Source organism: Sylvia atricapilla, chromosome 18, assembly GCF_009819655.1.
Source record: "Sylvia atricapilla isolate bSylAtr1 chromosome 18, bSylAtr1.pri, whole genome shotgun sequence".
Lineage (NCBI taxonomy): Eukaryota > Metazoa > Chordata > Aves > Passeriformes > Sylviidae > Sylvia > Sylvia atricapilla.
Genome location: NC_089157.1, coordinates 9,967,720 through 9,993,344, shown reverse-complemented (window position 1 = coordinate 9,993,344; position 25,625 = coordinate 9,967,720). Strand labels below are relative to the sequence as shown.

The 25,625-nt window shown below is 48.6% G+C and overlaps 1 protein-coding gene across 1 annotated transcript in view; it reads right to left on the bottom strand.

The window, feature by feature from the left end:
- Positions 1-4,800: 4,800 nt before the first annotated feature.
- Positions 4,801-25,625, bottom strand: part of ABCA5 (ATP binding cassette subfamily A member 5) — a 32,274-nt gene continuing 11,449 nt past the window's right edge. Inside the window, exons 10-38 of the mRNA XM_066332333.1 lie at positions 25,249-25,307; positions 24,698-24,808; positions 24,245-24,420; positions 23,736-23,855; positions 22,849-22,987; positions 22,239-22,329; positions 21,267-21,406; positions 19,726-19,845; positions 18,046-18,247; positions 17,630-17,799; positions 16,847-16,980; positions 15,849-15,986; positions 15,120-15,233; positions 14,737-14,907; positions 13,646-13,759; positions 13,251-13,388; positions 12,241-12,315; positions 11,682-11,773; positions 11,153-11,279; positions 10,631-10,748; positions 10,419-10,510; positions 10,080-10,255; positions 8,879-8,954; positions 8,704-8,798; positions 7,875-7,994; positions 7,550-7,699; positions 6,560-6,639; positions 6,298-6,353; positions 4,801-5,087 (exon numbers count right to left, since the gene is read on the bottom strand). Of these exons, the coding sequence (XP_066188430.1) occupies positions 4,980-5,087; positions 6,298-6,353; positions 6,560-6,639; positions 7,550-7,699; positions 7,875-7,994; positions 8,704-8,798; positions 8,879-8,954; positions 10,080-10,255; positions 10,419-10,510; positions 10,631-10,748; positions 11,153-11,279; positions 11,682-11,773; positions 12,241-12,315; positions 13,251-13,388; positions 13,646-13,759; positions 14,737-14,907; positions 15,120-15,233; positions 15,849-15,986; positions 16,847-16,980; positions 17,630-17,799; positions 18,046-18,247; positions 19,726-19,845; positions 21,267-21,406; positions 22,239-22,329; positions 22,849-22,987; positions 23,736-23,855; positions 24,245-24,420; positions 24,698-24,808; positions 25,249-25,307 (3,502 nt within the window). The 3' untranslated portion in view covers positions 4,801-4,979. The remainder of the gene's footprint in view (positions 5,088-6,297; positions 6,354-6,559; positions 6,640-7,549; positions 7,700-7,874; positions 7,995-8,703; positions 8,799-8,878; positions 8,955-10,079; positions 10,256-10,418; positions 10,511-10,630; positions 10,749-11,152; positions 11,280-11,681; positions 11,774-12,240; positions 12,316-13,250; positions 13,389-13,645; positions 13,760-14,736; positions 14,908-15,119; positions 15,234-15,848; positions 15,987-16,846; positions 16,981-17,629; positions 17,800-18,045; positions 18,248-19,725; positions 19,846-21,266; positions 21,407-22,238; positions 22,330-22,848; positions 22,988-23,735; positions 23,856-24,244; positions 24,421-24,697; positions 24,809-25,248; positions 25,308-25,625) is intronic.

The window sequence follows — 25,625 nt, the reverse complement described above, 5'->3', positions numbered from 1 at the left end:
GGTGGCAAAGCCACTTTGTCCCTGCCCCAGCTTCCCCAGAGGAAAAACTCTGCTGCTTTGTCCCCATCGTGCCCAGAGCCTGACTCAGCAAAGGCTCCTTCCTCTGCTGGGACAAATCCTGCATCCCAGCACAAATGAAGTTTTAGATCTTATTTCTCCTTTCTCCGCTGTTTTGAGTGGTTTTTTGTTTTTTGTTTTTTTTTTTTTTTTTTTTTTTTTTTTCCCCAGTTTGGGGTTTTAGCTCTTCATTCTCCTTTCCCCGTTGTTTTGAGTGTTTTGTTTTTTTTCTTTCCCAATTTCCACTCCTTTTAATCGCTTTTCCAGCAGCTGCCGCACAGCTGGAAGCGGGATGGAGCACGTTGGGTGTTTGAAAACAAAACATCTTTCCAATGCATCTGCACTCCAAAGAGGGAGGTGAGGAACTCAGACCAGCCAGGGAATCCAAAGGGGCTGGAAAAGTGCACGGCCACGGGATAATTCGAGTTAAATGAATTTGACTGTCCCGGAACTTCCCCAGCTTGAGGATCGTGCATCTGACTTGCAGAGCTGCCTCAAACCACAAGTGCTGGCTGGTTGTTGCTTAACAAAAGGCACGGGCTCTTGCTGCAGCTGCTGATTTACTCATTTTTCAAGGCATGAGCTCATTTAGGAGAGGGGCAGAAGCGTTTTCTGGCATCACTTCGCAGTTGGGCAACAGAGGAAGGTTCCTCGTGGCTGTAAAATGCCCATCTGAGGTGCCCTTCACCAAAAAATAGCATTTTTCTGACCAAACCCTGTGCCTCAGAGGGACCCAGCCCTGCCATGACTGCACAGGATCTACAGAAAAAGCTTTTTCACAGAAAAATGACACCTGCTCCAAGCTCTCCTTGGGGTTTCTCATCCTGCTCCTGGCCCTGCTGCTGAAGTGGGACCCCAAAGCTTCAGGGCTTCAGCAGGAGAGCACAGAGCATCTCAAAATATCAGTAATTAAATCCCCAAAGCAGATGCTCCACGGGATTTCTGAGAAGGGGACTCAGGAGCAGACTTTGGATGTGCCAGGAGGAGGAGAGGGGCTGGGAAGGGAGGCAGACCCTTCCAAGGGACATGCCAAGCAAAGGGAAAAAGGGAAAAGGAACAGCAAGAGCTCCTTATCAAAGAGAAATTCAGCATGTTAAATCAGGGACTTTCTGGACATCTCTTAAAAGAAGCATTATAAGGGAATGAATTAATTTTAAAGCTTAAAAAAAAAAAAATCATGGCATGCTGCCCTTCCACACCATCACAAACAAACCAGTATGAAGTGCTGGGAACTGTCCCCAACATGAGACTAAACCTCTTTGGGGTTATTTTCTTCTCCACTGAGGGGCTCAGGGAGCACAAACCCCTTTTATTTTGCTGCACCCATGAGGCTGGAGGTGACCACCTCCTCCTCTTCCTCAGCAGGGTCTGTGCAGGCACGTGGCAGTCCCACAGGACGTGCCAGGAGCAGACAGTGCCCTACATTTCACGCCCCACCTTCAGCCAAACCTCCCCAATTTCACTGCCCCTCACCCCAGAGGCAGCACCCACCCAGCCCACTCCCCTTGGGCACAGCTCCAAGCACAAAAACGAGTTTTGTTTTGTTTTTTGTTGGTTTTCCAGTGGCTGGAGGTGACCCACCCCTGCAGATGGACAATGTGCCATGCCAGGAGCACACAGCTGCCCTGGGGTCACTGCTTGCCCCAAGCTGGGGCTGAATGAACCCACCTGCAAAATGTGACCGTGCCAGTGCTGCAACACTGCAAAATTCCCCCAAATGCAGCTTAAAATACATCAATCCTGCAGCCTGAGAGCCCTGGCCATGCCAAGAGCACCCCATGCTCTGCCTGAACCCAACCACCTGAAACTCTTCTGCACCCCAAAGATCAGCCCAGGCTTTGAAAACCATCCCCATTTCCAGCACAGCAAAAACACCCTGAGAGCCAAGAGTTTTAACAACCCAAACCACCTTTATTTCCGAAGTACTTCCTGCTGGGAAGGGAAAAATCCTCACCTTTACCAGCACAGCCAAGTGGTGAGAGAAAGGCCAAGTGTGTGAAATGAACTGCACGTGGTTGGACAGCAAGAGGAATGTCACCAAGGTGTCACCCTGACCCTTCCTGCTCCTGCTGCCAGAGCTCTGCATGTTGGCTGTGCAATAAACCTCACCCAATAAATCTCACCTGCTAGGCAGAGATGCTCTTAAAACGAGGACTTTTTTTTTTCCTTGAGAAGGTATCAACAAAACCAGACACTTTTAAACTCTCCATAGAAAAAAACCCACAACCTTGTAACGACGAAGTGAAGGCTTTGGAGACCTCAGGTGCTCACAACAACCCTCTGCAAGGCAGCCCCAACCACCTCACCTGGCAATGCTGACCCAAACTGGGGGGGATTTACCCCAAATCCCCCCAAATCCAGTTTATCTCTGAGAGCACGGGCTGGGTGTGTGTTGGATGGATGGGATTTGGAAGGTCACTGGCAATAGCTGAACAAAGGGACTTCAAATCCCAGGAAAAAAAAAAAGCTCTGCTGTTCCCAGGGCATTCCCTGGTCTCATTTTGCCTGCTATTTTCCTTGTTCTGGCAGGTACAGACATCTCAGGACACTTTGAAACACTTTTGGTACCAGGACAGTGATGTTTTGGGCTGGAATTTCACCCTGGTTTAATTTTGCCTGGGGTTTTCCTTGTTCTGGCAGTTACAGATGCCTCAGGATATTCTGAATCTCAAGACACTTTGAAACACTTCTGATACGAGGATATCGATGTTTTGGGGTGGAATTTTACTGCACTTGAACACACGATGTCACCAGGCCAAAAAGATCCCACCCAAACAGGGAATTAACTTAAGGAGCCAAATTCTTTGTCCTTTCTGTAGCTGCACAAAAACCCAGTGCCACCCTCCACTGGGCTCCTCCAAGACAAACAACAGCATCAAACTGAGCTAATCCAGCTCCTAATCCAAATATTTCACACCTGAAATGTGAGCAAATATGGAAATATCCAAAACAGACAGCACAGAACTATTGTACAGACTATTAACCCCAAGTGAAAGAATAAATTCAAGGCTGACACCAAGGCTGCTCACAGGTCACAGTAATCCCCTAAATCCACGTGACAAGAATGTGCTGGATTGATGGGCAGGTGACACTTGGCTGAAACACCGTTGGCAAAAAAAGAGACTGAAAAACTGTGGGATTTGGGAAAAAATGCACTCGACTTACACACACCTGCAGGGGAAAAGTGCCAAGAGAATTCTGAGTCCCAAATTGCTCCAAATAAAGGCCAAAGCTCAGAGCTCCCAAAGCTCAGCAGTGAGGCTGGGGCTAAATAAATAAAACACAAGAATTTGGGTTTTTTTTTCTTTTCTGACAGAGAAGTTTCACCCCTGTCAGGTGCTGCTGGAGCTGCAGTTGGTTTGAATCCTGTCCTTTTAATTCCTCATTTCCAGGGCTGGGGTCCCCTGGGGAAGCAAAAGGGGTGTCCAAGGCTTTCTGTAGGGTTTGGGTTCCAATTTTAACCAGAGACACAAAGCTGTGCATTTCTCTGCAATCTGTGGGTACAAAAGAGGAAGCGAAATTCTGCACGAGGAGTTCACTTCTCCCTCTATAAGAAACAAATGCAAATAAATTGTGGCTGAACACGTTGATAAACCATTATCAGACACATCACACACATTATTGCCTGACAATTACAAACAGTTGAACACACAACTCCAACTTTACCCATTTTTTTTAAAGTTTTCTCAAGAAAAACAAGGTCTTTTCTATATTTAAAGTGAAGATACATAAATGATATGACTTATGAAGCCAACATCTCAATAAACACATCTCTGTATTGTCCATTGCAGAGCAAAATGAACTGGGAGCAATCTTTAATTTCTCCTTATAAAACTAAAAATGTGATGATAGCTTTTGTGTAGAAAAACACCAAAAAAATAATATATTTTTCAACATACATTTGTCACATCTCAGGCTAAAGGACCACATATTCTACTCTTCTTAGTGCTCCTATGCAAACCAAAGGCACCTTTCTTATGGATGAGGCTGTGAACTGGGACAGTTCTCATTTGGGGTTTTACAAAGGGGAGGTGACAAGTGGCCAGGCTGGGCCCTGTGTGACTGCAACCACAACAACGAGGGACTGGGAAACACTGGAGCTCATGAAAAATGCAACACTGGCAAGGAAAAAAATGCAACCATCTCCAAAAGCACTGTGTGTGTGTGTGAGAGAGCAGCTGGCAGGACACACCGTGTCAGGGGTGACACACCTTGTCACAGCCCAGGGAAAGAACCAGACTGCTCTGGACTGAGACCAGGCAGAGCCACGTCTCTGCAAACCCCTTCTCACCGGGCAGGGGAAGGAGCAGATCCACTCTGTGCCCCCCAGCAGACAGGACACACCCCACGGGCACCCACAGAGCTGCCAGCCTGCAGGGGAGGGCACTGGCAGTGCCACCAAGTGCCACATTTCATCTCCAAATGACCCTTCCCAGGCTGGTGGGACGCCAAGCCGAGCTGGGGGTACAGCTCAGGACCCTCCCTGCAGCAGGACAGGGGCTGTGCAGTGGTTTCCCCCTCTGTCCCAGGCAGGCAGAAGCAGGGGGGGCTCAGCTGGGGCAGGAGCAGGGCTGGGTGTGCAGGAGGGGCAGCAGAGCCCACCCAGGGGCAGACGCTCCAGCAGCCACTGGCTCTGCTCAGACACAGGGTTTTCCTGCAGGACAGCCCAACCTCCAGCCCAGCAGAGCCCAGGGAAGGCAGCTGGGAGCTCCTGCACCGGCCACCAACACGGGGAGATGCCCAACACAAACAGGGAGCAGGGATTGGGGGTCAGCCAGAGGAGCAGGGGGATGCTCACGCCTCCTGAGCATTATTCCCAAGGCCAAGGTGGTGGGACGTGCTCAGGGCTTCCAAAGCCAGCTGTCCTTGCCCACCCCAGCTCCAGGGGCAGAGGGAGGATGGGAGGTGGCATTGACAGGAGCTCAGAAAATGACTCTGTCCTCCTGTGTCCTCTCCCACCACAGGCTGCTGTTCAGGGTGCCAAAGCTGCTGTCCTCCTCCTCCTGCTCCTTAGCGAGCTCCACAAACACCTGCAAAAGATGGAAAAGATGGAAAAGATGGAAAAGACCCCCATGGTCCATGTAAGAGCTTCCTACAAGGAACACACCTCAGGCTAAATCAGCTCAGCCAGGGAGGGTGAGCCCATGTGGTTTTGTGTTGAAATTTTTTTGAAAGATTTTCTATTCAAAACTCTTCCTTAAATTTTATGTATAAATACACATAACTCTTTGGCTAGAACTCGTATTCTTTTAAGTAGTATTATGATTTAACAAAAACAGTGCATTTCTCTATAATTTACACCCAGAGAAGTCTGGTTAAAAATGTCCACTTCTTCTATTCCATCTTTTAACAGTCTTTTTCACTTCTTTTACTGAATTTCTTTCAATGCTGTCTCTTTATAGTTTTTTGGTAGCTGGTGTATGGTAGGGGATAAAATACAACTCATGCTAAAATCCTGATGAGTATTCAAAGTATTGCTTCATCTCTGAGTAAGACATTTTTAGTGTTTTGAGGTTTTTCTCCTGAGTAAGACATTTTTATTATTTTGAGGTTTTTCTCCTTACTCCTACCCTCCCACCTCTTCTCTTTGAGAACCCAATGAAAAGGAAGTGCAACACTGAAGGATATTAATTGTCAGCAGTAATTAATCCCCAATAAGCAATTACAAGTCTCAGCTTCACCCTCCTTCCAGCTACCAACAGCAAAAGCCTGTTCTTGGAATGAATCAGAGCAGCTTTTCCACTAATACCACACATTTGCTTTCTTCCAGTCACTGCAGTTGGCATCTTATTTTTAGGGGGGAAAACAGGAATACAGAGGAGCTGGAGAGCTGGCAGATGTGATTCACTTTGCAAAAAGGGAATTTCGTTTCCCAAAAGTGCCCCAACAGGCACCAGCAAAGCAGCCCCAGGGCCCTGAGAGCAGAGCTTTGGGGATGAGCTGCCTGCACAGGGCTCATCATCATCATGGAATCATGGAATGCTCTGGGTTGGAAGGGAGAATAAATCCCATCCCTGTCATGGGCAGGGACACCTCTCATTATCCCAGAGTGCTCCAAGCCCCATCCAGCCTGGCCTGGGACACATCAAGGCATGTGACAGCCACAGCTTCTCTGGGAATTCCATCCCAGCCCCACCCCACCCTCACAGGGAGGAATTCCTTCCCAAGATCCCACCCAGCCCTGCCCTCTGACACCTTCACCTGGCAGGGTTTGCACTCAAAAAGCAGAACTGAACACACCTGTTCCAGTGTTGCTTGAGAAAAGCTGTAGTCCTCGATGTTGAAGGCGTGTTTTACTGCAGAAAGAATCAATTAAGGGCAGATTTAGGCACACTTTTACTTTGGATTTCACAAGAAACAGAGTTGGGGACAACATCAATCAAAGAAAATGAAATTAAATAGATTTGGAACAAAAATGGAGGAGTGACATGACGGGGCAGAAGTGGCAGTTATGGGAGACAAAAGGATTTGGGTGTGTGATGTATGGCGAGTGCCTCATTACCTTCCTCCAGCTTGGAAAAAGAATGGGAAAGCGACTGTACATCCTCTTTAGGAATTTTATACGCCAGGATGGAAGCAAAACTGGAACAAAGAAGCAAAGCAAAATTGCCTTCGAGCAAAATCACTCCAAGTAAAACCATTAACACCCCATGGAATGGATCTGAGCTCCTTCTCTGAAGGTTCCTGCAGGCATTTTGACTGTCAGGATCACACAGGAGGAGGGCAATGACGCAGCTCCAGGTGCATCAGCCCAGACCCCCCGAGACTGCAGGAGGTTCATGCTCTTCCACTCACATTCAATCACTTCTGTTCTGCTTACTCATGGCAGATTTGCTTCCTGGAACTCCCAGAGCCCTGAGGTTTTGGATTTCAGCTGAGCTGGGAGGTCCCAGCACGTCCTGGAAGTTTTCCTCACGCAGCCGTTCCCGCAGCCCTGGCTGTGCCCTGCACATCTGCTGCTGCACAGGGAGCTGCCCTCTCTCCCTCCTTCCCATCTCCCACGTTTGAGGAAGGATCCCAGTCGAGGATCACTCTGCTCTGGAGGCCTGCAGTGCCCGTGGTGGAGTCTCTGCAGTCACCAAGCCAAACCCTCGCGTCCCTCCGGCACAAACCCGGAGCTGCTGCTGGAGCTGCAGCCAGCCCACCCTGGAGCTGGGAGCCCCAGAGAGCTCAGGCATTTCCAGGTAAGGGCAGTGAGTCAGAGACTGGGATTTCAGCCCTTTCCCGGGGGCCCTGACCCAGCAGGAAGCTGTCAGGCAACAGCTATGCAGAAATCCACTTTTGCTTCCTCTGTGCCGAACATCTGCGTGGGCTCCCGGCAGCCTGGCCTCTGCTGCCTTCCTGAGCCCTTCCTTTTTTTTTTTTTTTTTTTTCATTCTTTGTGTTTTTTTCAAGCTGTGTGTAAATATTTGCATTCCTTCCCCAGTGCCAAGGAGCTGTTTGTGAGATCAGAGGGGTTAAACAACACCAGTATTGTTCTGTCACATCTCACCTGTCCTGGCGGTTGGCGTTGGGGAAGATGTGCAGAATCTGGCTCTGCAGATACTCCACCTGCTGCACATCTGCTGTTTCCCTTAATTTCATCTCCAAGAAGTATCCTCTGCCAAACTTGCTCTTCAGGTGCTGGACAGTACCTATACACCTACAAATGACAGCCAGAAAACACAGAGTTATACTCAAGAGCAGCCTGACCTCAAACAGATCCTTTGGGCTGGTAAAGGATTGACTTAGCTCCAAATTTAAGGCACCAAATTTATCTGTATTTTCAGAGCAATACATGCCAGGTGCCCCCTGGCCCAGGGGGGGTCTGGGGGTACCTGAGCTGCCCTGCCACCAGGATGGCCACACGGTCACACACAGCATCTGCCTCCTCCATGTAGTGCGTGGTCAGGATTGCTGCTCTCTCCTTGTTCTTAAAGGCTGCTCGGATGGCTCGCCTGCAAAACACACCCCAAACCAGCCCTGAACAAAAGCCTTTGGCAGGAACAGCAAATCCTGCCTCGGTAGGAAAGGAGGGCTGTGATAGGCCCTTATTCAGGGATCAGTGCTACTCCCACAGCAACAATTAACACCTGAATCTCCTAAAGGCAGCTCCAATCTGTATCCCTTATATTGTTTTAAAAGATTTCTTTCAACTTTCAGGCCTTTAACTCCTCAAATCGCTCTGGGAGAGGACACAGCTGCACTGCACCTGGCAGGCAGGTTGGGCTGAGCCTCCCCTTCTTGTGAGAGCCCACCTGCAGTCCTGGGTCCTGCTCTGGGGCTCCAGCACAGGACGAGCTGCTGGAACGGGTCCAGAGATGCTCCAAGGGCTGGAACACTTCTGGATACAGGCTGAGTGTTAATCCAAAGAGAAGCTCAGAGCCCCTTCCAGGGCCTAAGGGGGTTCCAGGAGAGCTGGAGAGGGTCTGAGGACAAGGGCTGGAGGGGCAGCACACAGGGAATGGTTTCCCACTGCCAGAGGGCAGGGCTGGGTGGGATAATCAGCAAAAATCAATCTGCTTTAGTGGAAAATACCCCTGCCCACAGCAGGGGGGTAGAACTGGATGATCTCCAGGGCCCCTTTCCAACCCAGTTTAGAGGGAACACGCTGCCTGTGGCTGTCCCTGGTGGCAGCAGGGATAACCCAGCCCCCAGGGCACTCACCACATGTGCTGCTTGGCTTTGGGGTCCATCCCCGTGGAGGGCTCATCCAGCAGCGTCACCCGTGGGTTTCCCAACATGCTGAGGGCAAAGCAGAGCTGGGGGAAGGCAGAGGGGGCAGGCTGAGCCCAGGGCAGGCTCCTGGGGACCCCCAGAGTGACCCCAGAGCCCCCCATACCTTCCGTTTCAGCCCCATTCCCAACTTCTTCGTCGTCTTCTGCAGGTGGTCCTTTAAATCCAGCACGCTGGAGATGCTGGGGAGGGAAGGAGCAGGGAAAGGTTGGGTTTTCCCTCAGCAGAGAATGCAAACCAGCTCCTTTCCAGGAGTTCTGTTACAAATATTCATGTGGCAAGGACAAAAAATAAAGCAGAGCAAAAAGGAGAATTGGAGCTCCCCATACAAAGCCACTCATCCTGGAGGAAGGAGCCTTGGTGACAACACAGAAACAGCTCCAAGGCCAGGACTGCAGCTTCTGCAAAGGTTAATGCTTCAAAACCTTAAAAAAAGAACTTAAAAAAAAAAAAAAAAACAAACCAAAAAACAAAAACATGTATAAAAATTAAAAATCGCAACTGAATTTCGTGAGGATGAACCTTCATCTCTTCACCTACAAATTCACCATCACAGAATTTTAACTGAGCTTAAACCCAAACTTAAATGAAAAAAAAAAAAAAAGAATTTGCATTAGGAACCACCCAGCCTGGAGGAGCCTTGGTGACAACACAGGAACAGCTCCAAGGCCAGGACTGCAGCTTCTGCAAAGGTCATTGTTAATCTTTCAAAACCTTAAAAAAACCCCTTTAAAAATACATGTATGGAAATTAAAAATCCCAGTTGAACTTTGTCTGGATGAAGCTTTATCTTCCTCACCTAGAAATTCACAATTATGGGATTTTAATTGAGCTTAAACCCAAACTTAAATGAAAATAAATTTGCATTAGGAACCACCTGTCCTGGAGGAGCCTTGGTGACAACATGGGAACAGCTCCAAGGCCAGGACTGCAGCTTCTGCAAAGGTCATTTTTAATGCTTCAAAACCTTAAAAAAAAAAAGCCTTTAAAAATACTTGTATGGAAATTAAAAATCCCAATTGAATTTTGCCTGGATGAACCTTCATCTTCCTCACCTACAAATTCACAATTATGGGATTTTAATTGAGCTTAAACCCAAACTTCAATGGGAACAAAAAAATTGCATTAGGAGAGGCGAGAAGGGGAAAAAAAACCCACCAAAAAAAATTAAAAAAAAAAAAAAAAAAAAAAAAAAAAGAAAGAAAGAAAGAAAAAAAAAGCTAAAACCCCTCCAACAATAAGTGTAAAGATAAAAAAAAAGCTCAAAACTTCAAGGTTAACCAAGGTTTCTGGGCTGAAGCACTCACCGCTTGACGACCTCTTTAACATCAGCCTGGCTCATGCCTTTGATGGCACCATAAATCTCGAAGTGCTCCTGCAGTGTGATGTCTGGCCACAGAGGGTTGGTTTGGGGACAGTACCCCAGGGATCTCACCGAGCCATCCTCACTGCTCAGCCCCAGGGAATCATCCCCCAGCAGCACCTGGCAGGAAAAAACCCAGAATTTTACACATTTCCAAACTCTTTTGGCAATGGTTGGAGCAAAATGCCCTCAGGAGTGCTTGAAAATTGTAGCAATAAAATTGAATCATGGGTTGATTATTTTAATTTTTGGTTTTTTTTGGTACCTGTAGCATGGAACATACCTGCCCACTGGTTGGCTCAATCTCTCCAACAAGCATATTAATTAATGTGCTTTTCCCAGCTCCATTGGGGCCCAACAAACCCAGGATTTCTCCTAAAAGAAAGGATAACACAAACAATGCCCATGAAGATCACATCAATGGTTCCAAAGGGTTGGGTTGGTTTTTTTTTTTACAAATAAAAACAGCTCAAGAGCGAGCAGCTGAACTCCAACCTTTCTTCACGCAGAGGGAAACGTGTTTGGTCGCCACTTTCTTTATTTTCCTGCCCAGAAGGAATTCCTTCCTTTCATCAAACTCTTTGTGCAGGCTGCTCACCAGGATGGCTGGCATCTGCCACAGGAGAGGGAAGTGGCTGCAGAGCCCAGCAAACCTCCAGATGTGGGGGTTTGGGGGGAGCAAGGCTTTTTTGGGGGGAATAAGGGTATTTTTTGGGGGAGTAAGGGTTTTCTGGGGGAAATAAGGGTTTTTTTGGGGAGGAGTAAGGCTTTTTTGGGTGGGAGCAAGGCTTTTTTGGGGGGAAATAAGGGGTTTTTTGGGGGGAGTAAGGCTTTTTGGGGTGAGTAAAGCTTTATCTAGGGGGAGTAAGGCCTTTTTGGAGGGAGTAAGGCTTTTTCTGGGGGGAGTAAGGTTCTTTTGGGGGGGAGTAAGGCTTTTTTGGGGGAGCAAGGCTTTTGGGGGGGCAGTAAGGCTTTTTCTGGGGGGAGTAAGGCTTTTTTTGAGGAGTAAGGCTTCACCTCCTCACTCCTGGGGCTGCTCAGGATCTCCCTGACCCTCAGCCTCTCTGCCTTCACATCCTCATCCTCATTCTCCTCGTGAGGGACATCTGGGAACTTCCAGGGCTTGGCTTTGGTGGAGCATTTTCTGAAAAAGAGGGAAAAAGCAGCTCGAGGGCTCTGCTCAGCTCTCAGCTGAGGTTTTGCGCCCCAAGCAGATCCCTGCAGCTCATCCCAGAGCTCAGGGACTGTGTGACCTCCCTGCTGAGCTCTTTGTGGCACAGCCCCCCTGGCCACACCCTGGGAAGGGCAATTCCCTTGGGAACATCCTTCTAGAATTCCTGATTTTGCAGGAATTGAAAATGAAATCAGGACAAAAAGGGAACTGGAAAGGAAATAACCCTCCCCATTTCTGCCCTTTGGTGACAATTTCTGATGGGACAAAAAGGAAGATCCTTTTACTCCTTCCCCAGTTTCACCCCCAGCAGCACCTCCCAGACCAGTTTGTCTGGACAATGCCTTGGGGACACAAACCACCGCAGAGACACACCTGAAGAAGGGATCTTCTCTCACCATCCTCCCGCCGTTCTTCAGCTCGAAGCAGAGCAGCAGGAACAGCCACAGCACACACTGCAGGTAGGGCTGAGGCAGACAGAAACCTGGTCACCAGCCACCCTGGGGACCCTGGGGGGACCCCACCACAGGAGGCTCCAGCTCTGCACCACCACACAAGTGTTAGTTGGTGCCAAAAGTATTAAATGTGTCGTCAAATGCTGCACAACCCAAGTGGGTTTAGATTTAAAAGGAATTATTTTGGGGTTTTTGTGCAGAGAAGGGGCTGTCCCTGCTCTGGAGCTCTTGCTCCCTCAGCAGGGATTCCCATAATAATCAGAACTAATGTTGATTGATAATTAATCAGGCCCTAGGGGCAGCAGGTTGGGCACAGCAGCTTTCCTGCCTCTGCTGGTGCCCCAGGCTCAGCACCAGAGCAGATCTTTCCTGGTGGAGATGATGGGCAGAAGGGGATCCCAGCAGGAACCACAATTCCCTACAGCAAACGGGGAATTGTTTCCCATTTCTCAAGCCAGAGAATCCAATGCCATGCTCACAGCCAGAACTGCCACCAGCAGCCGGTCCCAGGGGTCGTGGTAGCCCCTGCTCTCACTCTTGCCTTTCCAGGAGACCTGGGAATTCAGGGAAAAACGTGGTCAGGTAAATCATCACCTCCAGAGACTCCACTTCCTACTCTACAATCTCAGTCCTTCAGGCTGTGCTGCTCCTGAGCTCTCCAACAAATCACCAAACAGCTCCATCCAACAAAACACCAAACTCCATCCAACAAATCACCAAACAACTCCATCCAACAAAACACCAAACAGCTCCATCCAACAAATCACCAAACAGCTCCATCCAACAAAACACCAAACTCCATCCAACAAATCACCAAACTCCATCCAACAAATCACCAAACAACTCCACCCAAACCCTGGGGCTGCTGCTGCTTTCAAGCAGTCCCAGTTAACCCACTGGGTTTGCTCTCGTGGATTTCCTTGGAATATCACAGGACCATGGGATGGTTTGGGTTGGAAGAGACCTCAAAGCCCATCTCATTCCAGCCCCTGTTGCTCCAAGCTCCAGTGTCCAACCTGGCCTTGGACATTCCCAGGGATCCAGCCACAGCTGCTCTGGGAATTCCATCCCAGCCTCACCCCACCCTCACAGGGAGGAATTTCTTCCCAAATCCAATCTAACCCTACTCTGTGTTAGCTTGGAGCCATTCCCCCTCGTCCTGTCATCCCACCCCTTGTTTAAAGTCCCTCTCCATCTTTTATGTAGGCTCCCTCCACTCAGAGAAAGAAAATTCCATGGAAAACTTGCTGCTTTCCCCATTTTAAAACCAAAACCCACTTGGCATCACAGGAAAAAAAAAAAAAAAAAAGGAAATTCGATGGAAAACTTGCTGCTTTCCTCATTTTAAAACCAAAACCCACTTGGCATCACAGGAAAAAAGGCCATTTTCCCCCAGGCAGTTGTTATTCTTCAGAGGACACACTGAAGACACCCACCCAAGCCCAGGCACCTCCAAGGGCTCTGGAAAGGGTCCCTGGAGTCCCCTTACCTTTATAAAACAAATCAGGCAGCCAATGAGGGGATAAATAGGAATGACAATGGAGAAGACATAATGCAGGACGGTGGTGACCAGGTAATGGTCCAGGAAAAAGGACACTTCAGTGACAACTGTGCACAGCAAAGCTGTCTGTACCAAAGAAAAAAGGGGAAAAAAGTTTATTTTCATCCACTTCAGACTCTCTAGGCATAAGTTAATTTATTTAATGCACTTTTTCTTAAAGCTTTTATCACTCAGGGTGCAACAGGGAGTGAGACACTGGTAAAAGTTTCCCATTTCCTGTGCGTTAGGGACACACATTTCAACAAAATAATTGGGGATTTTTTTTTTATTTTTGGAGATCACCAACCTTCCCGCTCATCCCAGCTCCAGGTCAAGCCACTCACCACTGAAAATATAAATGACCAGAATTCCTTGGTGTTCTGGACCTTTTTGAAAGTGAAGGAGACCACGTAGGTGAAGAGCACGACTGAGGGGACGTAACCAATCAGGCAAAAAATCTGCAGAGACAGGAGAGGTCTCTCAGGAAAATGTGCAGCAGGATTTTGTTTTATTTTATTTTATTTTATTTGCATAAGGATCAAACTGGAATTACCTCACTGTGATACAGAACTCTGGATTCATCTTTGTCTCTTTAGCTGATGTATTTTGGTGCACAGAGCATGTATTATTAAAGACACAAATTAAAAAATGTGTAGAGAGGCAAAAATCTCCCCCCTCTCTGCCTCTTTAATTTTTCTTTAAAATTTCTCCCTTTTTTTTTTTTTTTTTTTTTTTTTTTTAATAACACAGGTTCCCATAAATGCTGACCTCAAGGCTCTGGCAAATCCTAAGAATTCCACCATAGCATTTTTATAGAAATTCCAACAAGGGTAAAAATCCAGCCACATCCCAAACCTGCTTAACCCTGGACAAAGCAGCTGGGAAAAGCTGATTCCTCTCAATCCCAGCCAGCATCAAAGACACTCTGAATATCAAAGACATGAAGCCTTCAATCCCTCCTGCAGCTGCCTGCTCAAAGTCACTGTGCCCTTGTCACCAGCAGCAAACAGAGCAAGCACCAAGCCCAGAGCAAAGCAGGCTGAGGCTGCAGGAGGACAGGAGCATTTCCTTGGAAAATCCTGCTGCTGAAAGAATCAACAAGGCTGGAAAACAGCTTTGAGATGTGAGCCCAGCCTGTGACCAAGCAGACTAAGGGCCATTCCTTACACCCCTCCAGGGACAGAGACTCCAGCACCTCCCTGGACAGCCCCTTCCAGTCCCAACCACCCTTTCTGGTGAAGAAATTCTTCCTGTGCCCAACTTAACCTTTATTTTATTCCGCTCCTGAATGAAACTCTCAGCTTGGAGCCATTTTCCCCATGAGAAATATTCTGCCTTTGTGCCATGGGGAAAAAAAAGAAATCCAGCTGAATCAAGGAAGGAAAAGGCTGGTAGGAAACAAGGTCAGGCTGCTCTCAGCCCAGCCCAGACTTACCACAGCCAGGAACTTGCCCACGTAGAAATAAACCCCGTAGTGGAAGGCGAAGAGGCTGCCGATCATCAGGATGAGGATGAAGAAGAAGAGAGGCAGATCCACCAGAGCCTGGCCAGTCCAGTAAGCCGAGGGGTAGAGCCCTGCAATCTTCAGCTGGGTGTAAGCCTTGATCTGCAGCAGGGGAGGAGAACACAGCGTTCATCAGCTGGTAATTAAAACCAACGTGGCGCGAATCCTCCCTGTGTTATCACCAAGCTCAGCTCTGCACAGAAAAGCTTTTCCCAAATCTGCTCTGCCCTTTAAAGCCCTCTCTGGACCTTTCCCCAAATGCCAGGATTTGTGACTCCCTGTGACTCCCTGCAGGGAGACCTGGGCGTTGTCACCTTGTGGTTTTCCGCGTTGTCCATGGCGAAGTAGGGCGGCATCCCCGTGATGATGATCCCCAGCAACACGGCTTCAAAATAGATCTCCAGCCTGAAAATGGTGTCTGGAAGATCCTGGGACAGAAAATCACATTTATTCAGTGCCAAAACGTGACCAAAAAAAAAAAAAAAAAAAAAAGCCGCATTAGGAGCTGGAACATGCCAAAATAAAAAAGTCTGTGGATGTCAAGATCACCTGAGCTGCAGCAGGAAGAACACTGTGGAAGTTTTGGGAGTATTTATATGAGGAATAAATAATAACTGAAGAACTTTCAGAGCATTTATCTCCTGCAGCAGGCCCTCCCCTCTCCCAAAGGCCCCTCCAGCTCTGCACAGACCAAGAAGTGCAGGCAACCTCCAACAAACTCATAATGAATGAATTCACAGCATCACAGGATGGTTTGGGCTCCAAAGAACTGTTTGGATCACCTCATTCCAACCCTCAACTTCTTCCACTAGACTGGGCTGCTCCAAGCCCCACCCAACCTTTAATTCCTGACACAACATCCTCTTCCCAAGTCCCTTTCTCCTCCCCTTCCACAACCTGCAGAGCAAAATGCCAGCACCTTTCACACCCTTTTAAACCCTGCAGACAGTCCCAACCAGCTTTTCCCTTGGTTTGTGGGGTGTTGCTGCGCTGCCCCTCCCACCCAGGGGTGCTTCCAGGGTGATTTTTTGGGTGCTGCTCACCTGAATCAAGGGGTTGCTCCAGATCTGGATGGTCTCAGTCACGTTCAAACTGCCCAGGAGGAGGTTGCTGACAATATTCATCAAAACTGGCAGGGAATGCACCATGGTCCTGTTGAACACGATGTTGAAAACGTAATTCTAGGAAGGAAAACACGTGCTGCATTAATTCCTTCCGCCCTGAGAGGGCTCTCCTTAATTAAACCTGAATGTTGGGATAAATCTTTGCACAATCAAGGGCTCTGCAGGAGGCTCTGGGCTGCTCAGGGTGCTTGTCACACACAGCCTCATTCAGGAACACAGCCCTGCTCTCAGAGAAGAAACTCTTGGGAATAAATTCCCAGCCAGTTTCAGGGAGCTGTGACGCTCTGACAAATGGCACTCCAGACAATTACAGCCTGGGAAACAAAACACACAAGGAGCTGCTCTGGGAGGATGCTGTTAATGGGTTTAAAACCAGACAGGCAAAGATGTGCACTGTCACACCGATGGCAGCAGTGTCAGGGAATAAAAATGGGAACAAGAGCCAGAGCTGGCACACTGTGAAGCAGTTCCCTTGCTGGGGATTAAATACCCAAAGTTCAGACCTTCCTGTCACTGTGAACACACACAGCCCAAGAAACTGATTTTTCTTTACACATGAGAGCACCAGGGAATTATCCTTCTGTCAAACTGTAATTCAAGTACAAATAAAAAAAGTAAAAATAAAAATAATTAAAAATTCTTCTGCCAGGCGTCCCTGTGATGGAGAAACGTTTCTCCTGACTTTGTGTGTCCTTGTGAGGAAGAAAAGGGGATGGCAGTTTGATTGGCTTACTGTAATTACAGTTGTGGGAGAACGTTTATTTTGCTGAGACATTCCCACTCTGTCCTCTGTGCAGCCTCTTGTATAAGCAACATTATATAATAATATTTGATTCCAATGAGTCCAGAGCTGCTTTTCAGGTGCGAATTTCCCCAGGCAGCCCCAGCAGCTGCTCCTTGGGCAGAGGGTGCCTTACCTGCCTGGCCTCGAGGGCAAACACGTTCAGAGCTGCACTGTGAGGTGCCACTGAGACATAATCACTGTCATTGAACAGCTCCCAGAGGATGTTCATGTTCCCCAGGGAGTGCACAATGTCACTGAGCTCCGTCTCTGGGGACAGAAAACAACAGGGAACCATTTCAGCTGGAGGAGAACTTCGGGACCATCAAATCCAGCCACCCCCATCCCTAAGCCATGTCCCTGAGTGCCACATCTCCCTGTCTTTTAAATCCTTCATCACCAGCCTGGAGAATTTCACACAGAATTATCCATGCACAGCTCCAGCAGGTGCTGCTCTTCCAGTTCTGTGTCCTGTGCAGCATCTCCTGCCTGATTAACCTGGCCTGAAACATCTGGGAATTCCTTTATATATATATATATATATATATATATATATATGTATCTTTATAGATATAAAATACAGGTGCTGGTTTTGACTGCCTGGATTCCTGCTGAGCACCTTCAAGACATCCTTAGCTGAAAGAAAAATGAATTTTCCCAGATGTTTTACAGCAGGATTTTAATGTTGATCTATCCCAATGTTTCTGGCCACTTCTTTCAGCTGAATCATCTTCTGACACAGCAAGAACAAGCTCCTGGGGATGGGAGGAGGATCTCCAAACCAAACCCCACGGCACAAACTGACACTTCATCACCCCTGGGCACGTGGGAACTTTTCAGCTGGGTTAATTCCAGGGAAAAAGTTCATTCCCAACCTCCCAAAACCTGGGAGAAGTGGAGACAGGAGGTGCTGCCCTACCTGTGGAGTTCTGCAGCAGCAGCCGACTCCTGTACTTGTGATAGTTCTCTCCAGGCCTCAGCAAGTACAAATCTGGGGAGAGTTTGATAGCAGCTACAGCGTTTTTGATGATGTGGTGTATGAAAAACAACAAAATCTGAACGACAAGGAAAATGAGGAAAAGCAACAACCTGAAAGAAATAAAAGTTTGGGGTTTATTGCAGTTCTGTGAAAGCCAACCCAGTTTTATGTGCACGCTATTTAAAAAAAAAATCTCCCTCACCCCCCCAAAAAAACCCATTTATTAACAGAAATGCCAGCTCCACTGTAAAAAAACCTGCTGGTTTTTAAATGTAACTATGGGGAAGAGCAGGACAGGAGGAGCTTTCCCTGGTGGCACTGAGGCAGGTTTGGGCACACGAAGCCCCAGCACTCACATGACTCTGACACATTTGTTCTCCCGTCTCAGGCTGAGGAAGTGCACTTTGGCTATGGTGGAAACCTGCTTCTTCCACAGGGCTGAGCTGCTCATGGCTGGTGCCTTGGCCTCAGAGAGCACCAGCAGGCTCTGCTCCATGTCATCCAGGGACTTGGTGTCCCCCTCCTCCTGCGCCTGCTGCGAGTGGAACACGCTGTAATCTGGAACGGGGCAGAGGAAATCCAGGGGTTGGTGCTCTGACAGAGCTGGGGGGAAAGGGAGAGGACGTGGAGCCAAGACTCCTTGGTCTTCCTGTTGGAGAAGTCACCTCACTCCATTCCATCCCAATTCTGTCTTATCCCATCCCCATCCCAACTCCATCCCATTATCATGGATCCCATCCCAACCCTATCCCACCCCATCCCCATCTCACCCCCATCCCATTATCCCATCCCAACCCCATCCCACCCCAATCCAAATCCCATGGATCCCATCCCAATCCCATCCTAATCCCATTTTATCCCATCCCATTATCCCATTATCCCATCCCAATCCCAATATAACGGATCCCATCCCCATCCCAATCCCCTCCCATCCCCATCTCCATCCCATCCCATCCCAATCCCAGTTTAACCCCAAGGTCAGTGACACGGATCCAGCCACACACACAGCAGGTACCCCAAGCTGAGACAGCAGAAATGAAGGAGCATTTCCTTGGGAAATCCTGGTGCTTTTAACTCACAGACTCAACCAAGGCTGGAAAAGACCTTTGGGATCACTGAGCCCAGCCTGTGACCAAGCAGACCACGGCACCAAGGGCCACATCCAGGACCCAAACACCTCCAGGGACAGACCCCAGCACCTCCCTGCGTGGCCACATCCAGTCCCAATCACCTTTGGCATTTGATGATTCAAGATTTTGCCCCCAAAAGGTGCAGATCTGCCCCAGTTTCATACCCTTGACCTGTGTGTGCACCTGTATGACCCAGCACCTGCAGGTCCCGCTGTTAAATCCCCTCAAACCCACACAGAAACTCTGTGCAGCAGGGCAGCCACTCCAATTAGGGAGTAATTTGCATACCAGTTTAGCACATACACACTACAGAGGACCTATATTTACTCATACTAATAATTCTGGATCACACAGAAAGCTCTAGAACAGTTAAGACTGACATCAAAAAAACCCAACTGGCTCATTCTGGAGTAATATTAAACAGTCACAACTTTTCATTTGGACTGAAAGTTAATTTAAAGTGAGACAAGCTGAGCTGTTCCAGCCCTAAGTGCAGATACTGTTCACACAAAAGGCTGAGAATTAATTTTATCTTGCTCATTTATAATTTCTTGAAAGTAAGCTCCATTAGGAAAATAAAGGATGTTTTAAAAGGCAAGTAAACTGCAAGGCCAAAGCTGTCAGATGTCAGCCTGCTGGATGACAAATTAATAAGTAAAAAAGCTTTTTTCCCTGGATGTTCCACCAGAATCACTCCTCACTCAATTCACTGCCTTCTCCTGGTTTCCATTCTGAGTATTTCAACAGCCTGGAATGCTGCGAGGACCAAAGGACCCCCAGATGCTGGAGCAGCACCCCGTGAGGGACGTTTTTCTGCTTCCCTCCTTCTGGCAGTGACAATTCCACAGGAACTGAGACCAACCCAAAGCTGAGGGGAGCCAAGGGAACAGCCCTGCCCCTTCCCACCTGCTTGATCAATCTCTGCCTCCACTTCCAGCTTCAGGTAAACGTCCTCCAGCGTGGTCATGGACACACCATAGGTGATGACCCCCAGGTGGGAATGGGTGTCCAGGTCAGAGAACAAACCTAGGGACAGAGGCAGCTCAGAAACTCTGCTCCAGCACCTGCCAAAAACACTTCAGGCTCATCACACACACCCCTGACCCCTGCTGCTGGCTGGGGAAAAGCAGGAATGTGAGAATAGCACAGAAATCAGAAGGCACAGCTCGTGGTTTAGGTGGGACAAGCTCCTTTCAATGTTAAATTTCAGTCTCTGTGCTCAGGAAATGTGGTTTTGCTGAAGTCGTGGTGCTTCTAAAACCTGTCTCAGCATCCTGAAGCTCCTAAGCTCAAAGTTTCCTCAGGGCAGGTTCAAGGTGACCTCTCCTGGAAAAATCACACCCAGCACAGCTCATCTTACCTAAATCCCTGCCCAGGCACAAAGGATCTCACAAATAAACCGCCGAGTCATTTTCTATCTATAAAAACACACATTTTTATAGATATTAAAAGGAATTCTCAGATGTTTAAGGCCAGGGTAACCAGGCAGGAGATGCTGGACAGGGCACAGAGCTCAAAGATCAACATGAGGTTCAGAGTGGGAGAACTTAACAGCACCTTGGGGTGAAAAACCTTACTGGATTTTTGTCAATCCTATGAAATAAAGACTTAAAAAAAAAATCCCTAGGAGCTTCAGAGCCAAGGTGAGGCTGAAGGGAAATTCAAAAGTATAAAATGAGAGGAGCACTTGGATATTTGACAACACTCCTCAACCCTCCACAATTTCTCATGTCTCAGTTGACAAGGTGTGCTCCCAACCTTGCTCCTCCCTAAAACCCTCTGGGGGAACTGATTCAGTTTGCAGAAGTGCACCCAGTGGCAAAGCTCATAAACCATTAACTCCAACAAAACAGGCAGAAAAAAAAAACGTTTATGGAACATCAGCTGCATGCTCCCATCAATTCTGAGCCTCCCTTGGCCTCCCACAGGGTGCAAAGGACTCAGGGTTTATCCCATTTATTTCTGGGAGGTGAGCAAGGGCTGCTCAGATAATTGCTGCCATCTAGTGAAACCCTCTCCATGGAATTTCAAGGCAGTGACTCTGCTCTTTGCATTTCACCAGAGTTTGTATGGTTTTTTGTAGGATTTGGTAGGATTTTTTGTAGGATTTGGGATTTTCCTGCTTCCTGCTGCAGGCCAGCCCTGCTCTTTGGAACCCTCTGCAAGAGAAGGTGATTCTGCAGGAGCAGGGGATGCTCAGCTGGAGGAGTCTCCTCACCACAGAGGCATTTGCTGTTGGGTACCCACAACCCTCACCCCTCACTGGAAGAGGTGACAAAACCTTCACTCATCTGAGAAAACTCTCCTCAGCAGCCAAATAATAATAAATATAAAACCAGAAAAGCCCAACTGACACTTTATCAACGACACATCAGGCTAAAGCCACGCTTAATAAACATCCCCTGCTGCAGTCACCGACCCCAGCAGCACAAAATCCCCACAAATACCTGCAAACTTGTCCATGTCCTTGAGAGGGAGGGTGTACACGAGCTGCTCGTCGTTCTCCTGGATCAGGCTGGCTGCAGGGATGTGCTGCCTGATCAGGGAGGTGGTGGCCTCTGTGTTGCAATAGGCGTCGATGTGCATGCTGCAAAAACACAGCAGGGATTGGGGCTCAAAGCCTGACTGCACCAGCACAGCCCAAAACGTTCAGCTGGACCACTCCAGGGGATAAAAAATGATCTTTTTGAGGGGTGGTTTCTTAGAGATTTGTCTTGGGTTGCAATGCAGGATGTAACCAAAAGGTTTTATTCTATTTCCATCTGTTAAAACCAGCTGGGGCCGTGTTCTTTATCCCTTCCAGGACCCATCCTCCCCCAGGGGTATCTGCTGTCCATGGGCCATCCAGGCTCACTGCAGGGCTGAGACAATCCCATCATCCCACTGGGAGAGGCACCACCCAGGGGGAGGAGCCCAGCATTCCCCCCTGGATCACCCCTGGGGTTCAGAACCCCAGCACAGCCTGTCTGCACTGGATTCCCAGAGGGAGACCAGACCCAGCTCAGTACCACTGGGCCCTTCTCCAGGATCATCTCTGCTCCCACAGAACCACATCTGCCACTGCAGGAGGATTTATTTGGACTGACACCATCACCCTGACCAACAGGGGCCAGGCTGTGTTCTGACTCTGCCAGGGTTTTCTTTTTGTTTGGTTGGTTTTTTTGTACTACTGCATTTTTATTTTAATATTCCTAGTAAAGAACTGTCATTCCTATCCCCATATCTTTGCCTGAGAGCCCCTTAATTTCAAAATTATAATAATTTGGAGGGAGAAGGTTTAAGTTCTCCATTCCAAGGAAAGCTCCAGCTTTCCCTGGCAGACACCTGCTTTCCAAACCAAGACAAGATCCCAACAGAAAGCAGTAAAAAAAAGAGATGCACGATGGCACCGGGAGGAACAAAACTGGGCAGAGAATTACCTCAGGCGGTAGCCAATGCCCCACTTGCTCTTGAGGAAAAGGGAGGAGCCGAGGCATTTCAGCATCCCCTGGGAAATCACGGCTTTACGATCTGCAGAGGAAAGTGAGGGAGGCCCCTCTGAAGCAGAAAATGGACAATCTCCTCCCAGACCCTGTTGTATTTCTCTGGGGAATGGTTTTTCCCCAGGACCCCTGAAGCCTGTAACCATGTAGTTTGACCTTTCCTTCCTTCCTTTCTTGACCCAATTGGCTGAGGTCCTGCCATCCCCCCTGGACAGAAACCTTGATAAGGGTCTGTCCTTCCTTTTTCTCCCTCTTGCCCTCTGGCTCTCCAAGGCTCCAGCCTTCTTTCCCTCCTTCTGGACCTCCCTTGCCATCTGGGCTTCCTGCCCTCGTTTCCCCTCCTGGAATAAACATCTTGGATCAACCCTGGGGGTAAGAGCCTCTTTTGGATCTTTTGCCCTATCCCTGAAATATTCCCCCAAAGCCTCCCAAGAACCTGAGCTAGCCCCGGGGGGCTGCGGGGGATTCGTTTCGAGACCCCACTGTGGATTCCACAGAGATGGCACCCCAGGGCTTTGGGGGGCAGCTGGGGGGCAGCAGGGCTCACCAGCCAGGATGTCAGCCTCGTCCATGAAGTGTGTGCTGAACACAGTGACACGGTTGGCTTTCCTGTTCCTCAGCAGGTTCCAGACGATGTGGCGGGAGCAGGGATCCATCCCCGCCGTGGGCTCGTCCAGCAGCAACACCTGAAGGGCAAAACCACCGGGTTTCCCAAAGCCACAGCCTCAGGATTCCCTCCCCAGCACGCCCAGAAGGGTTTGTTTGAAACCTGCCAGTTATTCCTCTAAAGCAGGAAACATCCCCCATTAACAAGGCGGCTTTTGTCGCTGTGCTCTGAATAAATCCAGCTCCAGTTGTGACAAATGGAAAAATCCTATAATGAATTAATGCCACGGCCTGTTTCATTCTGAATCCGACAGAGTTATGTAGTAGGATCACAGCCTAGCCATGGATTCACTCTTTTCTGCTTTTTAAATGCACATATCTGCTTTTAAAACCCCCAGGAACTGTCAATTTTAACACACACAATTTTAACCACAGATCTCAAGGCAGTCCCCATCCTCACAGGGCAGAAGTTCCAGAGCTGTAACACAAAAGCTCCCAGTTCCTGCTCCCATTTCCTGCATGGTTTTGGAAGGAAAGCATCCAACAATTTCACTGCTGGGGGATAAATGCTACCTGCCAGAAATTACACACAAAACTTGCCACACTATTTATTTGCCAAAGAGATCAAACCCAAAGCTGCTGCCATCACCTGACCCTCAAGCACAAAAGCTGAGAGACTGAAATGTTTGCAATTAAATCATAAAGGAAGGAAAAAAGGGGCTCAAAGAAACGATTTCTGCATTTTGCACCTTAGTTGGTTTTGATAAGAGAGACCAAGCCTTCCATGGATCAGCAAGACCAAGCTGAGAATAATTCCATCCCTCTCACCTTGGGGTTCCCAAGAACAGCAACTCCCACTGACAGCCTCCTCTTCTGCCCCCCACTCAGTTTTTTGGCTTGATTGTCCCTGATGGGCTGCATCTCCAAATCCAGCAACACCTTCTGCACCTTGAAAATGCAAGAAACACATCTGTTGTTTAAAAAAACCAGGACTACGAATTTTTTAAACCAGATGGCTAACAATTAAACATTCAAATTAACTGCTGCTTGTTCCCACTGTGTTCTGTACCCAAACTGCACAACCTACACACAAAGTTTAATGGTGTCTATAAATGGACCTAAACGCCAGATTTGAAGCATTTCATGGGCATTTTAATCTTAGGAAAAAACTGGAAGTTTATCCTTGTCTAAAGATCTGCCTGCACCTCTTTGTCCATTGTAACACAAAGCAGCATTTCCCTCCAAAAGGAAAAAAAAAACCTCGCAAGGATATTTTGATTTAACACAGGTTAAAAAATGTGAATGCCAGAGGTAACACCTGTGCCCAGGTGAGTTACCTCTTGTATCAAATCGTTCTGGGGGATGCCCTTGATGGCAGCAAAGATGGAGAGGTTCTCCTCCACAGTTAAAATGTCGAAGTGGATGTCGGCCTGGGGGCACACCCCCGCGATCTGCCGCACCTCCAGCATCTCGTCGATCTCTGACACTTTGTGCCCGTACACTGAGACAAACCCTGAAAGAAATTTAACACAGCATCATGGAATGGTTTGGGTTGGAGTGAGCCTTATAAAGGTCATCTCATTCCAACCCCCTGCCACGGGCTGGAAACTCTCCACGGGAAGGAGAGAATCAACGCTCTCTCTTCGACCAGCAGGGAGGGTTTTACAGCCCTGCCCGGACAGGTGGGCTCTTTCAGACTCCACCCAAAAGCAATTTTGGTGCAGCCTGGAATAACCACCGTGGTTTTGAGGCCTGGCTTTGAGGCAGGGCAGCCCCAGGCCTGCACTCACCATCCGTGGGAGGGCACAGCCCGCAGAGGATGTTCATCAGCGTCGTCTTCCCGGTGCCGCTGTGGCCCAGCAGCGCCGTGATCTGCCCCTCGTAGATGTCAAAGGACAGATCTGCTCCCAGGGCACAGAGAGAGGGGTGTCAGGGTGAGATCCTGGCTCCCTCAGCCAGCTCCCGCCCCAGGATCAACCCCAGGGCTCATATGTGGGGTTACATCCACACCCTGCCCCTGGGGGACAGCCCAGGGCTGGGACAATCCCACACCCACATTTCAAAGGTACCCAGGGAAAGGAGGTGACAGCATCGGGGAGGTGGCATCACTGCACGGGCAGAGGAGGTGCTGGGGGTGATGCCAGCAGGTTTTCCTCAGGGATGAAGGGCTCGTTTTTGGGGTGCTGGTTCAGACACACACAAAGCACATTCGTGCTCCAGGGCCCCACCTCTCCAAAAGAAACCAAACCCAGCCCGAATTGAAACACAAAAGGTCACTCAGCAACTCAGCTGCTGCCCCTCTGCACCCCACGAGCAGCAAAAAAAGCTGAAATGTTCTTACTTCTGAGAGCCTCCACGGTTTCCCCCTTTTTCCTGAATGCTTTCTGGACACAGCTGATCCTGAAAGAAGACGTGTCATGGCATAAACTATTTCCGCACCTTTACAGGCATTTTGAGTCATCAACACCCAGCAAAAATCACAACAAGCCAACCAGACTGAAGTGGCACCAGATGTGTTAAAAACCCATCGAGGCAAAGTCAAGAGACAGGACAGAAAAACTCCCCAAAACTCCCCAAAACTCCCCAAACTCTGCTCATCTCCACCCTGGCACCAGAAAGCTCCTCCTGGTCACTTTCTAAGGTATTTCCTGTGATGATAAACTGAATTATTTCACATCTGAGTCTCTTTCACGTGGTGGAATAATGCACTAGAGGCTC